The 13,376-nt window shown below is 44.4% G+C and overlaps 1 protein-coding gene across 1 annotated transcript in view; it reads right to left on the bottom strand.

Moving 5' to 3' along the window:
- CEMIP (cell migration inducing hyaluronidase 1) overlaps window positions 1–13,376 on the bottom strand; it is a 160,692-nt gene that overhangs the window by 69,363 nt on the left and 77,953 nt on the right. The window contains exons 9-13 of the mRNA XM_060259820.1: window positions 12,156–12,226; window positions 10,004–10,099; window positions 8,086–8,204; window positions 5,036–5,177; window positions 3,014–3,205 (exon numbers count right to left, since the gene is read on the bottom strand). Of these exons, the coding sequence (XP_060115803.1) occupies window positions 3,014–3,205; window positions 5,036–5,177; window positions 8,086–8,204; window positions 10,004–10,099; window positions 12,156–12,226 (620 nt within the window). The remainder of the gene's footprint in view (window positions 1–3,013; window positions 3,206–5,035; window positions 5,178–8,085; window positions 8,205–10,003; window positions 10,100–12,155; window positions 12,227–13,376) is intronic.

The following is a 13,376-nucleotide window of genomic DNA, read 5'->3' as shown; positions in this document are numbered from 1 at the left end:
TTGGAAGCTAAGCAGAGTGAACCCTGACTAGTACTTGGACGGGAGACCTCCAAGGAATACCAGGGCTGTGATGCAGAGGCAGACAATGGCAAACCACCTAGAATCATAGAGTTGGAAGGGACCTCTAGGGTAATCTAGTCCAACCCCCTGCACAATGCAGGAAACTCACAAACACCTCCCCCTAAATTCACAGGATCTTCATTGCTGTCAGATGGTCATCTAGCTTTTGTTTAAAAACCTCCAAGGAAGGAGAGCCCACCACCTCCCAAGGAAGCCTGTTCCACTGAGGAACCGCTCTAATGGTCAGGAAGTTCTTCCTAATGTTGAGCTGGAAACTCTTTTGATTTAATTTCAACCCATTGATTCTGGTCCTACCTTCCGGGGCCACAGAAAACAATTCCACACCATCCTCTATATGGCAGCCCTTCAAGTACTTGAAGATGGTGATCATATCACCTCTCAGCCGCCTCTTCTCCAGGCTAAACATCCCCAGCTCCTTCAACCTTTCCTCATAGGACTTGGTCTCCAAACCCCTCACCATCTTCATCGCTCTCCTCTGGACCCGTTCCAGCTTGTCTATATCCTTCTTAAAATGTGGTGCCCAAAACTGAACACAATACTCCAGGTGAGGTCTTACCAGAGCAGAGTAAAGCGATACCATCACATCACGTGATCTGGACACTATACTTCTGTTGATACAGCCCAAAATTGCCTCTGAAGCCTTGAAAACCCTATGGAGTCCCCATAAGCCAGCTATGACCTGATGGCACTTTCCACCACCATAGTATTAAGCCACATTGTATTCTAATTCATTAACATCGTGTGGATATAATTTTTATAGGGTACAGCTGAGCACCTGGACTCCTACTGAAAATCAGCCATCGTCAAATTCCTATCTGTTTATAAAGCAAGCATAATTTATTAGCAGGAAGTGTCAAATATAAACACTTCAGCCAAATATCCTAGGCCAAGTGCAGAAAAACATTGCTAAAAAACAAGGACACCAATATGCAATTAGGGTTTTGCTCAGTCACGCATGTAATGATAAATCCACCGTTTATACCACTTAAACATTCTTTGCCACACCTTGTTAAGGAATTAGAAAGTAGTTTAGTCTTGTTGTAAAAACAACAGAAGGGAAAACAGAAACATGGGGGGAGGGGTTTTTAAAGACCATGGAGTGCTCTTGTGGTCATTTCATCTGCTTTCCATATAAAACTATGGCCAGATCCATGTTCACTGCCATTCTAATAATAAAAGCCTTAGAATTGGGAGTTGGCATGGCATCTTTAAGGTGGCACAACAGGAGCAGCATTTCCCACCACAGAATGCAAAGGTGTTTAATTTCTGCCTGTCTGGCTCTGGCAAAAACAAAAAAGCCAGCAGTCCCATCTTGAGCTGAGCAAGACCCAGCCTGCCAAGAATTCTGGCACTTCTATTAGAAGCTGCTTTCTGCTGAGCAGACCTTGGACCTATCTAGGGTGGTCAGATGAATGCTGGCAACCAGCAGGGGTCCTTAGGGAGCAGGGAACTACACGATGCTCTAGGAATTCGCTCATCTGTTTTGTTTTTTTACCATAGAGATGTGAAGAGAGTGTTGTCATGTTTTTCCTGGGTACAAACTGGAAGTGACAACATGACACTTTGGAACATTGCTTCACTGCAGTGAAGGAGGCTGGTGGGGCATGGTGCTTCTTGCCTGCAGCGCCTGGGAGGATGGCAACCCTAACTGAGGTCAGTATTGTCTTTCCCATCACCTGATGATCCTTTTATCTGGAGGGACCAGGGATTGAACCTGGGACCTTCTGCATGCAAAGGAGGTGCTCTACTACCGGCCCACAGAAGATGCATCAGACAGCAGGGCATTTCTTTCCCTTACTCCACTAAAAAGCAGCATCCAGAAGGGAAAATTTGCAGGGAGAGGCTAGTGGGTGGGCAGAGGGTGTCTCCCCCTCTCCCTGCTGCTTTCCTCCTGCAACTCTGTACTCCAATGCCCGGAACCTGCACATATGTCCATTTACAGCCTTTATTTTAATTGACTGTTCCCCAAGACTGTTCTCATGATGTCATTTGCCTCGTTTGCATTTGATGTGGTTTTTCCAATCACTCCAATGTTGCTGGGGGGAGCAAAAACAGAAACACTGGGTTTTGCAGATACTTTCTCTTGCAGGGAACCTGCCATCTTCAGTCATGAGACTATGAGACATTTTGAAATCTGGACAATATTTTTCTTGGCACAAACCAACAACCTACTTTCATGTTCATTTAATAACAAGCCAACCTACAGCTCCTTCTAGCAGATTGTACCAGAGATAACGGTGTGTTGTTGTTGCTGTTGCAGAGGACTGATCTGCAGTGTGTTTTCTTAGGAAGGGTTTATATGGTTTTAGAGTAGGTCAAATATCTCTTCATAATAATACTCATGCATTCCACACATGTCTCTGCATTATTCAGGATATCTCAATCACATCTGTTATTGCAATAATTCTAGAAGATAGACCAGTATTATTATCCCCACATTACAGATGACGGGGTTGCCTTCCTCCTTGTCTGCTTTTACACTTTTGCCACCCATCTTCTTTTTGAAATCCAGAATTTCTACCTCTCATCTCATTCCTGGGGCCATTTTTCTTGTGCCTTGTTTTAGACTGTAAGCCAATAGGGAGGGACAATCCATTTCTATTCTTTGTGAGGCATCAGATCTCTTTTTAGGAGATTAGTAAAGTATTATACACACAAACACACATAGTTGAGGAATTCCTAGATCAGGGGTGGCCAACAGTAGCTCTCCAGATATTTTTTTGCCTACAACTCCCATCAGCCCCAGCCAGCATGGCCAATGCTGGGGCTGATGGGAGTTGTAGGCAAAAAACACCTGGAGAGCTACCGTTGGCCACCCCTGTCCTAGATCATAGAGTAGTCTAATTAGCCTTAGCAAAGACCTTGGCTCACCCATTCACTCCTGTGCAACAACATCAATATGAAAAACACAAATTCCAAGATGGAAGCCTACCTGCCACTTTGACTTCATTGAGTCGACACTTCCTGCAAGGCAAGATCTGAAATTCTTCAGCTTGGTTCATGGAATAATCGGTACTGGCCACCACAATTCTATCTCCAGCCTTCCATGACTGCCCCTCATCCGCTAATCTTAAAATGGTGCTGTTCACGTTTGTGTCAATGGTTACAGTAAGCTTTGGTCTCACTGGGAAGGAAGAAAAAAAGGGAAAGGAGACTATGTAACATGCTTGCCCCAAAACAATTCACTGAACCACATGTGTTTCATATCAACAAAAGCAGCAGTTGACTGGCCCAAAGGAAACAGGAGACAGCTCATATTGACAGGACTGGTTTTTGGGGGCCTTTTTTGTAAAATCCAACAACCCAAACAAACAAAAAAAGGCTCAATTCATTATTCACCAGCAAGTGTATTTTTCCACTAACTCCTTAAATAAATTTAAAAGTAGTTCTTCATGGTGTGGCTATCGCACACCCTCCTTGCCCTAGCATTTGTGGTCACTTGGAGCTGTTATTTATAGACACTGCAGAAGCAACATCCAACATAATGATGGTTCTTCATACTAATCAATGCCCACCTTTTGCCTCTCCAAAAGAATGTTAGAAAGAATTGCACATGATCACCTGTTTGCTTAGATGAATGGCTGAAAAAAGAAAACTGTTTCTGAGAACACTCTTGCTTCCCCAACAATGGTGGCATGAAACATTCAGTATTTACTTGGCATACTGTCAATCCCTCATGTGCCCAGTCAAAAATTTCAGTACACTTTTCTTTGCTACCCTTTGCCAAGTCTTGTGTCCCTTGAATAGCAGCCTGGGAATTCTTGCATCCTTTTAAAAACCTTTAAATTTAAGTTACTAAATGTTTCCTGAAGGAAATTGCTGAGAATATTGCTGAGAATATACATTTGTATAGCAAACACATTGCTCCAAAAGTAATTGGAAGAATTGGAGGGGGTGATTTTGACCACTGCCTCCCTCCCACTGCCCCCATATGGCTTCTGAGGGTGCAGTGACTCCAAAAATAAAATCTGAGGAAGCTTAGTGGGCTGCAGAGAAAGGGGAAAAATCCTGTTCCATTTAATATGCAGTAGCTGAATACCTTTAGTGGAAGCTGTCCATTGCATTTCTATATGCATCTCTGCACCGGAAGCAAATGACCAGCCCAGTAACTCCTAATGCAGAGCTGGGGCAGAAGTACCCATTCTTAGTGGAAGATGATTGGGAAGAAGCAATGCCCAGCAAATCAGACAGAGTTGCTGCTGGGACCCCCCTCTATGAGGAGGTACGGTACTTGGGGCTCTGTGAACTAAAAGGAACATTTAAGTATTCTATCCATATATTTCTTGTTGGGCAACAGCAATTCTCCTAAGGCACATTATTGTGCCTGGGCAATTACTGTCCTCTGTCAAATCTATACTAGCTTGAACAAAGCATTAGGGTACTTCTTTGGAAGCACACTATGCTAAATTTCCCTGCATGTGGAAAGCTAGCCTGTTAGGGGGAGGCTCAAATGGATTCTACCCTGGATTTCTGACATCTTAGTTGCCTGTGCATGCTTGTCATTGCTTACTGTCACATGATTTGACAAATCTTTGATAAATTTGATAAATTTTGCTCAACAAAGCCCAGCAAAAGGTACGAACAATTTCCATTGATGTATTTAGTCTGAGCAGAGCAGAAGTAATCAAAAAGCTCATTGTGACATTTGATCTGCAATGGCTGCTTCACACATGCAAATCACCAGTCCATGCCAGTAGCCTCCAAGCAATGAACATACATGCATGTATTCACACTGAGAATGCAATTCACGCAACCTTTTTTTGCAAGACACAGCCAATAGTGGCTGATTTTCAGCAATTCCTGCACACTGGGGTGGTTGCTCCAGAGGTATTCATAACTCTGAGGTCCTGCTGATTTGGTCTGAGGTAAAATGCTGCTTCCTTTAGGTCAAGAAAAGGACATTTCAGAAAAGATTCCCACCCCCACTCCTCTTGATCGTACAGTTTTCACATACCATTTTTACCACATAAAAAACGCACTCTGTAGTTTTGGCAGCTTCCATCAGTCTGTTCTGGGCCATGGCAGAAAAACCTATAATCACGGCCACTTTTGTAGAGAACCTCAGTTGTCAGTTTGGCTCCATCCAGTGTGACTGCCTGGGATGATAACAGAAAGGCAAATCAGGATGTAATAAGCGCTTTTTCTTTTTCTTTTTCTTGAAGAACAACCAAAACAATCTGTTCGGCAACATCTATGAGATGATGAAGAAAACAGGTGTTTTGTCTCCAGATAAAAGTGGATCCTTTCAACAGAATAGACGATCAGGGTCAGAATCCAGCTGCACATAACAATTTTTTAAATTCAGAACACTGCATGCCCTTCTCCCAGAGGCTGTTCTCCCCTTCCTCTAGTACCAGCCACGTCCATTTGTGCCACTCCAAATGCCTGCACACTGGAGGAAGCAAGCTCTCCAGCAGAGGACTGCTCCCATAGCGCCCCAACAGTAGCACACATGGAGAAAAGCTATAAGATCCAAGCCATACCCATCCATCTGAGAAATCTTGGTCCAGTCACAAATGTATAAGATGCTCTTAAGCACATCTCAGTATTTTTAGAAAATGAATGAACAGTGATCCTCCTCATAGGGTTGCTGTAGGCATTACTGATACTGCATGTTAATAGATTTAAACACTTGAAATATGCCTATATTTGTATAACACATTTGTATATGTGCCCCAGAGAGTGCTGAGATCAGGTGCACAAAAGCTTTTGACAATCCCCGGGCCGAAGGAGGCCAAATTGAAGAGTACGAGAGAAAGGGCCTTTTCGATTGCAGCTCCACACTGGTGGCACCAACTACCAGATGAAGTGCAGGCCCTGTGGAATCTTGCTCAATTCCGTAGGGCCTGCAAGACTACCCTTTTCCAACTGGCCTTTTCTTAAGGTGGATTTTAGTCTACTACATGCAGCCATCATAAATTACAAGAGGAGAACATCTAGAACATAGCACCTGTAAATGTTAGCTTATAACCAATTGCATTGGTTTTAAGGTAATTAATGAATTATATTGTATTGATAATGTTTTATATTGTAATTATGTATTCATTATATGCTGTGAACCGCCCTGAGCCTGCTGCGGCGGGGAGGGCGGGATATAAATAAATTATTATTATTATTATAGCATTTGTATAGCACAGATACTACTATATGCATGTAAGAAGAATGGGAATCAGCTTCCAAAGCACTGGGATTATCTGTGCTCTCTCTGTGACTCTGATACCTATGGCAGAGGCTCACTGGTGTGCCTGCCCTCTTCCGCCAAACATCGCTGGTCTTTCAGAATGGATGTTCACACTTTTCTCCCCCCACCCCCACGCACATGTACATGAAGATGGTGTAAATAAGATCTCCATGTGGTGCCCTCCACATGTTACAAGGCTGGCAGAATGGACCACCTCCATCTGGGAACAGGATAATCAATTTGAGCAAGGCAATTGAATGTACCAGAAAGTACCAGAATCAGCCTTACAGGAAGAAAACTTTTCCCTGTCTTAACTGCTTCCTGTTGGCTCTACCAGCTCTCCTCTGGCAACTGGTTGGCCTATAACTGACCGGCACCAAACCACCAAATTACCAAAATATTGAAGGAAGTGTATAGATTGAACGTTGTTGGACTGATGCACTGTTTTTAATGTTTTTTAATGTTTTTAATTTCTTAACTATGTAAATTGCTATTATATTTAAAATTTGAATTGTATGTTAGAATCTCTGTATTGTAAGCCGCCCTGAGCCTGCTTCGGTGGGGTAGGGTGGGATATAAAAATAAATAAATAAATAAATAAATAAATAAATAAATAAATAAATAAATAAACTGTCTCTCCAAACTGGGGAATCCCCTGACCCCACCTGGAGATTGGCAATCCTAGTTTTAAAAATCCACTGATGTTGAGGACAGAGACAGTTGCCAGAGGAGAGCTGGTAGAGCCAACAGGAAGCAGTTAAGACAGGGAAAAGTTTTCTTCCTGTAAGGCTGATTCTGGTACTTTCTGGTACATTCAATTGCCTTGCTCAAATTGATCATCCTGTTCCCAGAAGGAGCCCCAAAAGAAGGTACCCCTATCCTTCATTATTTCCAATGGAGGGAAGGCATTTAAAAGGTGTGGGTCCCTTAAATTTGATGGCCAAAACTCCCTTTGGAGTTGTCATGCTTGTCACAACCTTGTTCCTGGCTCCACCCCCAAAGTCCCCAGATATTTCTTGAATTGGACCTGGCAACCCTATTGTTAAGTCATGGAATGGGACCCTTAGCTGAATGGCACAGGCCCTTCTGCTGGGTTTAGAATTGTCAGATCCTGTCCAGGAAACTCCTGGAGATTTGGGGATGGGGCCTGGGGAGGACTGGGACCTCAGTGGAGTACAATGCCCATAGTCAGAGCTTTTTTTTGTAGCAGGAACTCCTTTGTCTATTAAGCCACACACCCCTGATGTAGCCAATCCTCCTGGAGCTTACAGTAGGCCCTGTACTAAGAGCCCTGTAAGCTTTTGGAGGATTGGCTACATCAGGGGTGTGGCCTCATATGCAAAGGAGCCCCTGCTACAAAAAAAAAAAAAAGGCCCTGGGAGCATCCCTTTTCTCCAGGGGAACCGGTCTCTGTAGCCTGGAAATGAGGTGCTACCTGGAGGCTGGTATCTCTAGCTGGGTTGTGGCCCTCTACATAACTGCCATTTGGGGGCATGACTTTTTGAAAGGAGAGCAAAGCACCTGGCTTGTGCTTGCAGTCTCAAGTTCTCTTGGCCTGCTGGCCACAGCCCTGGCCTTGACCCTGCTGAGGTCATTATCCTACCAGCAGCTCAGCAGGCCCTATGCTAGAAAGGTTAGAAGACCTACGCCCAGTAGTGCAAAGAAAACTGCAGGCCATTTAAAAAAGCCTGCCATCAATTTTTTTTCTTTTTCTTTTTCCAGCTGTCAGCTTAATACAAAACTACCGGAATGGATGGGCGCCAGGTTGGCGGAGAGAATGGCGACAGGAAGAGAAAGCAGCTTCGTGGTCTCATCTGTCATACCTGCATATCGACAGGGTGATCACAGACTTCTGGGTGAGCCGCTCTGAAATCAAACAGTCTTTCTCCACCTTTGGATTTTGCCTTTTCTGGCTTCTCAAACCACTCTGTCCACTCAACATCTGGAAAAGGTCATTGCAGTGAGAAAAAAGGTCATTCTGGACATAACAACCGCAAGCATTCTGGACAGCAACAAAGCAACAAAACTCTGCTTCACAGACAAGTGGCTGTCAAATGCTCTTTGGCAACAGCCCACTTGCTGGCTGTCCCGGTGCTATTTATGTTGTGCCAGGTGAAAGGAAGGCAAAGCAGGGCAGGGTGAAAAAGCTGCACCACTTAGATTCACAACACAAATATGGCATAACATAACAGCAGGGCATAATTAAGCCAAACCTTCATTGCTTTTGAGCGAGCAGCATCTCATGGCATAGCTAAAGGGCACTCTGAAGAAACAGGGCTGTGGAAAGACCCCATCTTATCTCCTACACCATAATAAAATCTTAGACGATTTTATTTCCCTCCATGCTCTCTGTCAAGACTCAGAGCACTAAGCAAACAAGTCTTTTTTGTTTAATGTTTAATGTTGATTTAGAATAGAAAGAAGCAGTTGGGGTCAGCCAAGTGCAAAAACGGTAAAAGTATGGAGACGGATACAGAAAAGAGCTATTAAAATGACTGAGAAGATGAGTAAAGGAAAGCTACATTGTTTGAGGGTTTTGGGGTTTTTTTTAAGTTTAAAAGAATGATAACTGGGAGCATGTGTGGGGAACAGGAATATTCTAAAAGTTGACACTTTTAATGGTGCAGAGAGCATCTTATTTCTGGGCTTGTGCATGACAGACTATTGATAAGAAAGCTTACAACATTTTAGAACCATTTAGTTCAGGGGTGGCCAACGGTAGCTCTCCAGATGTTTTTTGCCTACAACTCCCATCAGCCCCAGCCATTGGCCATGCTGGCTGGGGCTGATGGGAGTTGTAGGCAAAAACATCTGGAGAGGTACCATTGCCCCCCCCCCCCCCCGATTTAGTTGGTTCAAGGAAAGGCCTCCATTCCACTCAAGGCTGATGCCTAGGGGATGGAGTCAAATGGGCGGAGGCAACACAGCCCACCTGTCAACTGCTCATTGTCATTTGTCATCTGAATATGCTCCCTTATTCCCATGAGTGCTGCTGGCTCTCTGGATCAGTTCTCAAAGCGCCCACCACACACACACACACACACCCTCTACCCCAAACAGAAACAATCCAGGGGTGGAGCTATTTGGCCTGCTGCGGAAGACTCTGTGGCCACGTTGTCATTGTCTGCAATGGGGACAGATGGAGGGGAACCTGAAGGCGCTTCTGCATGCACACTGCAGTCCGATCCAGGGCAAGAACAGCACACCCAGAACAGGAGCGGACTGTAATGAAAATGGCCCTGGAGCAGGCCTGACTGAGCGGCCTTCTGGGGTTGCAAATCTCAATGGTGCCAACAGCAGGCCTTGGCTCACCTGTTGCCTTCCCCCCCACCCCCCACAATGGCAGCAGAGGAGGAAGAGGCAACGTGTGATCTCACACCAATTACCTATAAGAGGTCTGAGCCCAATGGCCTCTGAGTCACTGGCAGAGTTGCTGGGGCTTGGCCACCAATGTCCCTTTAAGGCACTGGCAACTGGGAAGTTTCCCTATCAGTTAAATTACCAGTCTGCCCCTGCTCAAGAACATGGGAGATCAACGCAAATCATGCACGATTGTGCTGGAGTTCACAGGTTCCATCTTGTGGAAACTGATCATCACTCTGTGGGATTGTTGCAGTTAAGTAATTCTTTACTGTCCTCTAATCAGCAAAGGAGAGAAAAAGATTTAATACTGTATTGAGCTGCCTACACACACACACTCACACTCTTCTTGGCAAAGAAGCATTTTTTAAAAAGTCTCACCTTGAACCCACTCACTGGTCGAAGACACATTAAAATGCTCTCCATTCTCAGCCTGAAATAGTTTAAATACTTTGGCTACAGCTGACCCTTTGAATCCTGCAAAAGAGCGAAAGGTCTTTCAAACAGTAATTGAAGGAGGCTGTCAAGAATTTGACCTTTTTGTCTTTCTTGGGGGTTTAGGGCAGGTTTTGTAAGTATCTGCAAAATTTCAAACACAAGTGCTAGATCTTGGCATGATTCCCCATGTTCATTATGGGATGCTTACTCCCAGCTGGGAAAGACTACTAATAGCAGCAGGACAGAAGGAAAACCAGGGGGTTCACCCTTCCCCTTATTGTAGTGAACATTTGAATGTCTTTCTGCAAGTCCCCAGAGCTGACCAGAGCATTTGGCAAGGCAAGACCCACTTCTGGCATAAGAAACAATGGTTGTTTCTGCAGAGATTCCACGTGTGTTTTCTCCAGGAATTTTGAAGGGATGGGGAATTATTTCCCTACAATTCAAAATGGGGCAATCCAAAACCTTCTACTTACTTCTGGTGGCAGTTGGAGAAAAACAGTTTGGAAGTCTAAGTGTAGAAGACTGACAGTGCCATCCTAAACAGTGACACTTCAGGTGGCCTTAAAAGGGTGTCACCCTGCTTAGGATTGCATGCGTGTATGTGTGTGTGAGAGAGTAATATAGGGGGATACATGCTGCTTGCTTTGTTGGAAACCAGTATAGCTTTAGAGTCTGGCACTGGCTGCTTCCCTGCTCCCCCTGTTGCAATATAAGTCTGTAGGGAAACAGTGAGTACAAAGACACTTTAATAAAACCTCTAGTATTCTCTGTCCCCCCCCCCCCCCCTAAAAAAGATTGCCATTATAATATTTCAACTAGTTCTTTAAAATACATTTACCCTAGGGTTGCCAAGTCCAATTCAAGAAGTTTCCGAGGACTTTGGGGGTGGAGCCAGGAGACATTGGGGGTGGAGCCAGGAGCAAGGGTGTGACAAGCATAATTGAACTCCAAGGGAGTTCTGGCCATCACATTTAAAGGGACAGCACACCTTTTAAAATGCCTTCCTTCCATAGGAAATAATGAAGGATAGGGGCACCTTCTTTTGGGGTTCATAGAATTGGACCCCCTGGTCCGATCATTTTGAAACTTGGGGGGTACTTTGGGGAGAGGCACTAGATACTATACTGAAAATTTGGTGCATTTACCTCAAAAAACAGCTCCCCCAGAGCCCCTGAAACCTCCATTATACCCTATGAGAATCGATCTCCACATAGGGAATAATGAAGTGCTCAGCAGACATTTCCCCCCCTCCCCCCTGTTTCTGGCGACTCTGAAGCAAGGAATTGGCATCTCTACTCACAAGTTGCTGCCAACTTTTTCAAAGTAACCCAGACACACCATCCCAAGAGGAAGCCTTGCAATCGGAGACTGAAGACTCCAGAGGTGGAAAGTCACATGGTGGCTGTGAGGGCGGGGCTTCCCCCCACCGGCCAGCTGACTGGGGGTGGGAAGGAGCCTGAGAAAGTGGAAGAACCCCCGCTGGGACCTGGGGATTGGCAAGCCTAATTTACCCTAACCCCTCCCCACACAAGATGACTCAACCCACACTTTTTATCCTGGCTTTTCTCCAAGGAGTTTGCAGTTCTCCCTTCCTATTTTATCCTAAGCTAAGAGTGCAGGTTAGGGAGAGGGGGAAGGAGAGGGAGGGGGAGGGGGAGAGAGAGAGAGAGAGAGAACACCAAGGAAATGGGTACAGGATTACATTTATCCAGCACAGTCCTAAATGTGTACTCAGAAGGACATGCCACTGACATGCCACTGACTCGGCCTGCAGAAGGTCCCAGGTTCAATTTCTGGCCTCTAGTTGAAAAGCATCAGGTAGAAGGCGATGTGAAAGACCTCTGCCTTGAAGTCCAGGAGAGCTGCTGCCAGTCAGATTAGGAAGGACTGAACTTGACAGACCAGTGGGTACGACAGTAGAAGACAATTTCAAGTAAAATTCATGGATTTAGGATCATAGCCTTACAGTACAATCCTAAGCAGTGTTACACGCTTTGAAGCTCATGGAATTCAGTGGACATAGAAAGGTGTCACTCTGTGTGGAATTAACTGTTGGGTCTCCTAATTTCAAACTGCCATTTCTAAGAATTACCTTGGTATTCTATGTGGTCTTCAACTGAAGAAGAAGGGGTCCCCTTTACGGTAATAAAACTCCAGGGATGTCTAAAATGTGAAAATAACACATTAGTACACTATTTTGCAAGAAGCATGCTCTCCTGTACTTTCTTACACTAGGGTTCATTCAAAGTACTCCAACCTGACTATTATGAGACTCTCCAGCTTATGTAAAGCTAAGACTATCTTTCCAGCTATATTTTTCCCCAATCATGACAAATCTATTCTATTTCCAATGTACTTTTCCAGTTCAAAATTGGATACCAGTTTAACTGAAGCTAACCAATCTTGTAAATACCTCTCTGACATAAGGTTTTAAAAGTACAAACTTGGCAGGAAGCACATTAAATTTAGTAGGACTACTCCATTGGAGGACCAGAAGCATGAAAAACTCAGAAGCAAAGCTCTGTAAAACAAACTCCTAAAAAACTGAAAAAATATTTGGCTGCATTCTCTACTCTGGCCTTCAAAATAATCCAAATTTGGCAAAACATTGTAATGATGAAAGCATTTTATACACAAGCATCGTACTGGGAATTTATAGGGGGATTCCATTTTATTGATTAGTTGGCAAAATACTTTTAAAGGGGCTCAAAATGAGTCTAAGGTCTGCCAAGTTCTTGGATTTTGATGGTGTATGAATTAGATCTGTGGTTCTAATAAACCTCAGGAAAGTTATACGTTTTCATTGCTGCTTTAGAGAGCTATTGGTGTTCTCAGGTCGGAATCTAAACGTTGTTCATGGCCACATAAAACCACACAGATACACATTGCACTAAGGAAACAAAATGCTCTCTTTTGACATGGTTTCTACAAATGTCACCAACAGGACAAATACAACAACAGATCTTGCAATCCCCAAGGATCTCTTTTCCACCTTCCCCATTCTAGTTGTCCACCTCTTTAAAGCTCAGGGTCCCTTCCAGAATAAAAAGTCAACAAGCCCTGTTTTTTTCAAGTTTCCTTTGATGGTGGGAAGGGAACAGGAGTGGGGACTGAATCTTCGCAGTCAGTCTCATTGAATGAGGAATACTGGTTTGAACGGACATATTTCCCCAACCATGACTTGTCTTTATGGGGCATGAATGGCCAGAGCAGGATGACAGATGTGCCTGTCCAGGCAGAACAGGCCAAGGAAGGAGGGGTTTTTTTCCCCCTTGCAATCTGGGCAGACGGACAGGGGAACCAGCCACAACCT

Source organism: Heteronotia binoei, chromosome 19, assembly GCF_032191835.1.
Source record: "Heteronotia binoei isolate CCM8104 ecotype False Entrance Well chromosome 19, APGP_CSIRO_Hbin_v1, whole genome shotgun sequence".
NCBI classification, from domain to species: Eukaryota; Metazoa; Chordata; class Lepidosauria; order Squamata; family Gekkonidae; genus Heteronotia; species Heteronotia binoei.
This window is presented reverse-complemented; position numbering and strand designations above follow the sequence as displayed.